The 9,398-nt window shown below is 32.0% G+C and overlaps 1 protein-coding gene across 1 annotated transcript; it reads right to left on the bottom strand.

The window, feature by feature from the left end:
- Positions 1–2,702: 2,702 nt before the first annotated feature.
- On the bottom strand, positions 2,703–7,621 carry LOC145115456 (CBS / octicosapeptide/Phox/Bemp1 (PB1) domains-containing protein). Its single transcript, XM_079051753.1, has 14 exons — positions 7,219–7,621; positions 6,789–6,948; positions 6,533–6,665; positions 5,984–6,154; positions 5,782–5,860; positions 5,458–5,571; positions 5,255–5,321; positions 5,072–5,177; positions 4,942–5,000; positions 4,315–4,418; positions 3,570–3,703; positions 3,423–3,505; positions 3,258–3,347; positions 2,703–3,174 (listed from the first exon to the last, which is right to left on the bottom strand). The coding sequence occupies exons 1-14, from the start codon at positions 7,383–7,385 to the stop codon at positions 2,983–2,985; spliced, it is 1,659 nt and encodes a 552-aa protein (XP_078907879.1). The 5' UTR covers positions 7,386–7,621; the 3' UTR covers positions 2,703–2,982.
- Between the last annotated feature and the right edge of the window lie 1,777 nt (positions 7,622–9,398).

The raw sequence follows: 9,398 nt of genomic DNA, 5'->3' as shown, positions 1-9,398 counted from the left end.
TCGTCAATTAAAAATAAAATATTTTAAAACAATTATGGAATTCGATAAGAAAAAAAAGACACCTTCTTACTTTCTTTTTTGTAAATAAAAATCAAAATAATAAATAGAACAAAGCATTATGTACATGAAACTCACCCGTCTTAATTACCTACGAGGTATAGTGAAAAAAAAAGGAAAAATATTTTTAAATAATTATGTTTGTGCTTGTCTTTTTAACATTTGTATGAATGGATTTGTTAGGTTTTTCTGTTTGAAAAGAAATTGGAAATGATAGTTTAATAATATATCATATTATTTTGATTTTTGATAAGTTTTTTTAATACAACCAAATAAGTTTTTTTTTTTTTAAAAAGCATAAATCTTGTAAAAGGACAAGTGAAAAAATCTTATAAACTCTTCTTATCTTTCATTTTGTTCATGAAATGTCACAAAGACTTTTGGGGTATTTGGGATTACTTTTTAAGCTCAAAAATTACTTTTGTAAAAGTTTTTTTTGACTTTAGCTTTTGAGAAGGCAAAAGCCAAAAGTTGTTTTTAAAAAATGTTAGGGTTGCATGTTTGACTTTTGAATGTAATTTAGCTTTTAAAATGCTAAAAGTCACACTTTCCTAACTTTTGGAAACCCGTCTTTTTTTTCTTTACAAAAAGTTATTTTGAAAAAAACTTTTGTTTGCAAACATTTTTTGGCATTTTTTGACTTTTTGGAAAAATTATAAGCAAAAAGTCATTTCAAAAGTAATCTCAAACACCCTCTCGATCACCATCGGCGCCTAACATCACAACCATCATCGGTTTCTGAAATCTACTGATATTGTCAAATGAAACCCAAATTTGCAGCCTGATGAACCTCAAATGTACAAACCTTAGCATCAAATATAAAAATAATACATTGATAAACTTCAAAATCAAACCTCAAAACCAAAACCAATATCAAATTTTGGTAAAGACAATAGATTTAAAACATTTACAATCTTGATTTTTGAAACCCATATGCCAAAAAGATCGATGAAGCAACAAGAAATACGGAAGATGGTCTAGCAGCAGGAAGGGTAGAAGAGAAAAGATTGATGGAGGTCGGTGGTACAATGGTGGTCGATGGAAAGAGCATATCAACCCCCCTCCAGTTCATAAACAATGTCTTTCATGATTTTCAGAAACCCTTATCTGTGAGAAATCGATCTTCAAAAATCGATTCTCAAACCTACAATAACTGAAAGGTATCATGTAATCATTTGTGGGTGCATCTTGTCCATCGGTGTTCCAGAAAGTTTGTCGATTCCCCAGCGTGATTCTTCGGCAAAACCATGTACCAACACCCGTCGTAGATGAGATTCTCGTTGGCAAGAAGATCGTTCAAAGGTGTATGGAGTTCTCGGAGATGGAGAGGATGGAGATAAGGGTCGCCGACGAGGATAAGGTCGCCGGCGAAGGAGGATTCCGGCATCTCTTGGTTTGGTGTCCGGTAGAGTTAAAAAAAATAGAGAGATCGAGATTTGGGAAACCGAAGAGACGACAGGAATAGTGATGGGAAGGGTGGGAGTGGGACCCACTTGTTTAATAAATAAATAACAAATTAACATTAAAAAAAATAAGTAAATAAATAAAGGTACTTTAGATAAGGACCAAACATGTAACAAAAATACATTTTAGGGATCTTACGAATTAAAAAATAAAACTTAGGGAACAAATACGCAGATTACCCCATACCACAGGACCAATTCGTGTAATTTACATAAAATGAAACATTGTATCATTATTAGAAAGATTTCTAGAGAAAAATCTACTTTTTTTTTTTTTTACGGATGACAAAAATCAATTATAGTAGTGTAATTCATTAAAAGTATCTTATTTTTAATTGATGATAATGTATGAAATTATGTGTTTTTTTGTTTTATATACTATATTGAACATATATTTAAAAATAAATAATAATAATAAAACTGAAATAAAAAAATAAAAAACTGATAATTTTTAAAAATAAAAAACAGTAAAAGTCTGAACTTAAAAAAACTAATATTCAAATAAAATAAAAACAGTAAGAAAACTGAAAAAAATAAAATAAATAAATAAGACACTTAGTTTGGTAAATATTTTTGAAACTATACTAAATTAGAAAATATTTTTTTCAACAACACTATTTTGATCAAAAACTCACAAATAATACAATTAATTTCGTCTTCCACATTAATTCCCACACAACATAGGTCGTGTGCACCTATATATTGTCTACCCATGCATGTATGAATAACGGCCTAGGGAGTGGGGTCCTTAGGGGAAAGTTGAATATCTACTTCGTTCTATCGTGCATGGTTATTGAAGTCAGGCTCTTCCTTTGGTTATTGAAGTCGGGCTCCGTATGCTTTTGGCCAGAGGTTTCAAATATATTCCTTTCAGGTTTCTCGATTGTATTATTTTGTCTGATTCCTTTTTGAGAACATTGCAACTTGCTACATCATTGTCAAATGTTCTATGGAATTCACAGTATTTATCATTGTCAAATGTTCTGATTTGGTTGGTTTCCTTTGATTGGGCCTTTTCCTTTCCCATCGCTTATGGTGAGGACATCTATTTTGTGTTAGAATGCTAAAAACAATGAGCGAAGTAAGATTTTAACTAACTGTTCCTCTATTCCACCATAATCAATCTAAGTTCTATTTTCGATCATAAACACTACAAACATTTTAAAAAAAACCCTTCAAAAATGGTACCAAAAATCAAAATCATTTGACCATGTCGACTATCATTTTAGTCATTTGCTACAAGAAATCACTTCATATTACAATACATATCCAAACCACTTCAGACATAAACATAACATAACAAAATTTTGCTGTTTTTTTTTTCGGGTATCTCATTTTTATTCGCTCTTCACAACCACCACCATTTTGCTTAAATAAATAAAACTTAATGTCGTTTTGTAATGACCTTTCAAGCCATTTGTATGTATAAGTAAATAAAACTTCATGTCTGTATAAAGGTGACTCATTGGTTGGCACGTTTCAAGTAGACTACACATGCAATACCCGCAATAACTGCTGCACTTGCCAAAATTCCAGTCTGTAAATGGTTTGATTTTGAGGTCTGTGTTTGTTGCTCTTCTATAACCATATCTAATTGTGATGATTCTCTTTTTATTTGGCCAAATTCCAAGTTTTCTAAATGCAATCTCAACACCTAAAATTAGATACAATACAACATCGTCATATAATAAGAAACAATTGTTAACATATGGTAAAAGTTTGTGCTATTTTATTTACCTTTTGTCCTGCTGACCTGGCATGATTAACAGCACCAGCCAGATCACTATCTGTAGTTAGCAAAACCCTATCGCCCTCATCATCATCATACTAAAAACACAAAATGATTAATTAATTAATCTGATTTTTATAAAACAAAAATGGTAAAATCATGTGTTTTCATACCAAAAGTTGAGGAGGATTTTGATCAAGACTGGCACCCATCCTTTGAGCAACAGCAGAAACCAGCTCAGCAAGATTTTCAGTGCCTGAATTGTTGAGAATTTGATTAAATTCAAAAACTTAGGGTTACATGAAAGAAATAAAACTTACCAAAAGTAAATCTGTGTACACGTCCCCTTAAGTCTTCAAATTTAAAGGCAAAAGAATTCCCAAGACCAAGTGACGGATATGCCCTCCCTCCTTCCACAGGATCTGATTGCATAACTACTGACATAGACATTTCACTGCAACATAAAAATAAAATTACATTCAGACAATACATTAAACTATACATTCTAAGCCAAAATATATAACTTCAGCCAACTTAACTTGGATTTGATTTTGGGACTAAATACAAGAATAATCGATATAGAATCTTACTTTCATTTCTTTGATTCTTTGTAATAAAGCATTGTAGTTCCAAGTTTTTCTCATCAAACAAACTATTGTACTTTAAAACTCTACAAAATAATATAGAATTGTTCTTCCAGTTTTTTTCTTATTACAACAGTGGAAATTGTTGTATTTGGATAAAATTGATATAACTGGGTACATTTTTCAAAGTACAATGTTGCAGTAAAAAGAAATGAAAGTAGGATGCTATAATAAACAAAACAATGAAAGTACATTGCTATTTCCTGCATTTAACCTTATATTTTTTCTTAATGAGTGAAAATTAAATAATTTAGCAAAAAATAAAAACAGGTCACACAGGTTCACCCATGCCATAATCATGTTTTTAAAACCTCCTAAATTGCTTTACTCAAAAAAATGGATCATTATTATAGTAATAGCACTTGTAAACATATTATATACAAAATAACTTTTGGGTGGGGGGGGGGGGGGGGGGGTGTACCTGTGACTGTCATCATAATCATCTGGTGGGTCTAGGTTGAGTGCTGAATCCCAGAACTTCTGCATCACTGTGTTTGCCACATCAGCACCTGAATTACTTTCAGCCTGGAAAAGATTAAACAAACCATAGATCTCATCAGAACAATATTTGTGCAACTCTCAAAGTAACTAATTACTGCTGAATTAAATAATCATCTAATAAGTTTATTACAGCAGATCCTAACCTGATTATCTGATTATCCAAATCTAATTATTTTGTCCGTAATAAAATTAAAAAACAGAACCATAATCCATACTGAGACTTCAAATGGAAATAATCAATTTAAACTCACATCCAAACATCCCCTTTAAACACCACTTAAATCATAGTTTTTAAAGTTTTGTAGAGCAATTGAACAGTTCCCTAAAGTTGAAGGGTTTTTGTAACAATTGTCAAACTAGCCCAAAAACTAATCTTTAATATCAAAAAAGTTCAAAATAATATGCTGGATTTTCGGATATCCATTTACAACTACTATATCCTTTCATTGGCTTTGTGCTATGTGCTTAATACAATATGATTTTATATAAAACACATAATAAGGAGAAAAAAATGATTATTTATTAGATATAACAAGTTTACAATTACCATTGAAATAGCTGCATGAGTTATCTGCAGGACATCCACACATGCTACAACACTTCCATCTGCCAAAAGAATATATAAAATTATGATGCAAATTGATGTTCATTTTTCTATTATAAAAGTTTAAACTCACCTTTGTCTACAACAGGAAGATGTAAGAACTTCCCATCATGCATTATATGCAATGCCTCAAGGATCGATGTGTCCACAGTTGCATATTCTGGATTTGGTGTCATAACCTTAAGAAAGAACAATTTTAATAAAAAATGTAAACACAATTCAAGAACTTGAAAAATAAACAGTTTTAGTAGAAAACCTTTTCAACAAATGTCAACTCAGGAGGAAGATTGTGTGCCACAACTCGCATGAGAAGATCCTTTGAACTGCAAGCAACCAAAATCACTATCTATTTACATTTATACCCTTCATACACACACATACCCTTACTGTATAAACTAAAAAATAAAAACCCTAAAACATATACAATGAATCAAATACATAGTTAAACAATAATCTTACGTTAATATGCCCTGAATATTGTTTCCATTCATAATGATAACAGAATTAACTTGCAATTCCTGCATCCTTTTAGCAGCAACAGAAACTGGATCTGAACCTAAAACAATTGCAACCCTGTGACACAATTCAGTGACACATAAACCCATGGACATGTAGGCTTCCTAGGACTATTTTCAATGATTGGGATGAAAAGGGCATTTATGTCTTTTGCACAGACAAGAGAAGCGAGTCTTTATCCCACCTTTTTGGGTGGAACAAAAAGATTGTAATTTTTGTATCATTGACAATAGTTCTAGTCATGTGTAACAAAAATAAAAGAAGTACTTGGAATTTTCTGAAATGATGGTTGACAAAGAGGGCTTGAACATTCGATCCCTTAATGTCTCTATAAAAGCAGAAGGTGCTGAAATTTGAAAATGAATTTAAAATTATCAGTCATAGTAAGTAAAAAGGTCACAATGGTCAATAAACAATTGACCATTGTGACAATAACAAAAAATAAAAAATAAAAAAAATAATATATCACTAGTGAAATTATTTCCCCATTGGCGTTCCACTCCTTCAACAGCTGCAGCAATAGCACTCCCCTGTTCAGCAGCTTTTTCCATTCTAGATATAGCATCATATAGGCACTTTGTTATATCCAATAATGCAATAACTTCACCATTTTCAACAACTGGTAGATGCCTAAACTTTCCTGTTTTCATAATAGATGAACGAATAATATATCAACTATCAAATATGATTACAATCAAATTAACAAAACTGACTAAAGCGATTTAGGATGTTATAAATACTTGTGGGAAACTTTTAACCTGTTTAGCTCATTTCCACTTTGGCTAAATTTTCTTTAATTTTCACGTTATGAATAAAATATATCCTAAATCGATCCACATACATAAATGGGATGAAGTTACTTTAGGATATGCAACTTATGCTTGCCTATTTATACTTAATAGAAGCATAACACTTGCAATTTGTAGATAAAATCAGGGTTCTTGGATATGGGGTACATCACCTTCAAGGATGATGATGAAATAAATGGAAATCTATATAATCAAAAATAAAAACTAACCTTGAACCATTTTCTGAAGGGCATCAATCGCCAAAGAATCAGAAGAAACAAAAGTAGGATTCCTTGTCATAACTTTAGATATTATTGTCTGGTCTGGCCTTAACTCTTCTGCAAGAACTCTGGTTGCTATATCCTAATGTCAATGAAAGTCATTAGTACAAAAACAAAATCATGTAAGAAAAAACAAAAGACGAAAATGCCCTAATCATCCTCATCGCTGAGAATAGACTACAAAACATATTACAATTTTTCAAACCTTGTCTGTGACTATTCCGGAAAGCAAAGCATTAGAATCTGTTAATAACACAGCATCAACACGACGAGCTGCCATTCTCCTACAAGCTTCTGACACAGTTGTCCCTTCTGGTATTGTGAGGGCCTTTGACAACCTAAGCTTCTTCACTGTCCTCTCACCACTAATCAATCAAAAAACAAAGATCAATCATTTTAGAATATAGAAACTAAAAGGAGAAAACGCCATAGAGAAATGAATAGTTTTCCAAAAAAGAACAAGCTAATAAAACAAACAGAAGACATTAGAACATATATACGCCATGTGCTTAGAAATGAACTTGAAAACAAGTTTAAATTGCCCAGACGAACGTGAATTCCTTCAGAGCCTCTTCAAATAAACTGCTTTTTTGCTATGTAACAGATATAAAAGTGATGAATATGATTGAACTTACGAGGGAGTAGACGAAGGGGATTTCAGTGGATAGCCATTGGTGGCTCCGGTGGAGGTTGTTCCATTTTCCGATTGAGTTGATAGCGATTTTTTTATAGTAGTAGACGGATTGTTTCGTCTATACATTGAACTGTTCCTTCGAGGAGCTGGAGGCCCGTGCCCGCTCATTTTGTTGCTCTGAGTCTTCCCCCTCCGATGAATACGGTGATAAGGGTTTTGACGGAGGTATGAAATTGAGAAGGGTTTTTCAAGATTCCATGGAGGGGAGAGGAGAGGGCCTCGTCGATTTGGCTTTTTTGGGGCCCTAACCCTTTTTTTTTTGTTCCTGTTCTTGTGTTGCGGCTGATCTCAGACAAAAATCAACTCCGAATAGTTGGAAACATGGGAGCAAGTGATCTCACGCGAGCACGTTGCCACTTTTTGGTAAACGATGGATGGGCCTTAGAAGTACATGTTACAAAGTTAAAATATATTATTATGGAATTAGTTTGATAATTGAACTTGTAATACAATATCTACCTATCTAATGAAACCTTTTATTGCCACGTGTCGCTTTTTTATAACCTAATTTAACACGTGTCATCTTAACGTATTCCTAAATTTTTATTTTACCATTTAAATTTCTTAGTCCACGATTGTTATGATTCCTTTGTTTTGGATTAGGATACATCCCATCAAATCAATAGTAAATCTTTAACATATTAGAAAATTAATAGCAAGAAATTCGGCACCTAATCTTTTCCAAATTTGAATCGAATACCCTACGCCCATTCCTCCATAATTGTGTCTTCCTTCTATATTTTCAAATTTATGCTTCATCTTCTACACTCTCCATCGGTTGTTGTTAATAAAAAGGTTGTCACCATGTCTCTGTGAACGAAGTTATGTAAGGTTTCTTCACTCAAACTCTTATCGTTTCCTTCTGATTTCGACTTTCTTCTTTTCTTCGTCTCTAATTTGACGAGACCTCGTGCTTCTTTTGCTTGAATGCCTATCTGATTTCCATGGGTTTAAGTATCATATGGTTAGAAATAACAATCATGAGTAGGTCAACCCGCCTAATCTCCTTTGGGTTTAGGTATCGGATGGTCAAACTGCCCTCGAAGAACAACCCTTTAAAACTATAATTTAAAGTTCAAAATCCCCAATTCAGTTAATATATTTTATCACTTACAGATATTGTAATGTTTCTCATAGGATTCAAACAAAAATGATTTATTTTGAAGAAATATGGATGAAATTGTTGTTAAAGCTAATTTTGGTCTTGATACACAAATCGAAACTTCATACGTCATATCTCAAAAAGTAAGTATTACATTTATGGCTATTATATACAATGCAATTTTCTTTCTTGATGTCAGAGAGTATTCTTTTTAATCCCATCGTTGATTTGTGGTGGAGTACGAAATAGATTGATATGTTGAAGTGGTCATGTGAAATGTTTTTGTATTAACAACCTTCTACACATTTTATTTGATTTAAGATATTCATATATCTTTACTTCTAGGTTTCCATGTGAACTATTCTAAAGTAACTTTGAATGTAAGCTTAGGCAAGCAAATTGATTTTGATTATGATTAATTAATGTCTTTTTATGTATTATTCCATGAATCGGAGAGAATTAATAGGATGCTCCATGTTGGCGGTCAAATAAAACCATATCAAGGGTTGCATCTGTCATTTTGAGGTAAAAATATTTCTCAAATCAAAGCGCTTTCAATTAGAGATTATTCTTTTTTTGTAGAAGAAATTCATTCTATTGATCAATTTACATTGTTTAAGAGTATCCTACCACGAAGACACCCTAGAAAAACTCATTATAGAAGGTTGGTATTTAGAAGATATTAAATATATAACCATCTTTGGATTTTGGTATCTACAAAGGGTCTAATTGTCATTTTGACATTTGCATATATAAATTATTTCTAAGTTGACTGTGATATCTAATTATATTGTTGATTGGACGTTGAAGTTTGCTTCACATGATTCAAGTGTTGGTGTTTATTTCAAATTTAAATTGATGGGTAAAACATAAACAAATGAATAAAAAAAGAAAAGGTGGATGACTAAACAAAATGTATGTGAAAAAGGTCAAAATGGTCAAAGTGAATAAAAAATAGAAAAAATAAAAACTTAAACGAATAAAAACAGAAAAAAAAACATTGTAGTTGGATTGTAAGG

Source organism: Lactuca virosa, chromosome 5, assembly GCF_052849685.1.
Source record: "Lactuca virosa cultivar CGN04683 chromosome 5, Lactuca_virosa_CGN04683_v6, whole genome shotgun sequence".
Lineage (NCBI taxonomy): Eukaryota > Viridiplantae > Streptophyta > Magnoliopsida > Asterales > Asteraceae > Lactuca > Lactuca virosa.
Note: the sequence above shows the minus strand (reverse complement) of the source record. Positions and strands in the feature narration are given on the sequence as shown.

Bases quoted from the DNA above. Each gene is read 5' to 3' on its own strand.
- LOC145115456 (XM_079051753.1), bottom strand. From the start codon at position 7,385: ATGAGCGGGCACGGGCCTCCAGCTCCTCGAAGGAACAGTTCAATGTAT. The intron at 5,572-5,781 runs GTACTTCTTTTA...ATTGTGTCACAG, and splicing joins ATCATTTCAGAAAATTCCAA to GGTTGCAATTGTTTTAGGTT. The intron at 5,322-5,457 runs GTAAGATTATTG...GGTTGCTTGCAG, and splicing joins AATATTCAGGGCATATTAAC to TTCAAAGGATCTTCTCATGC.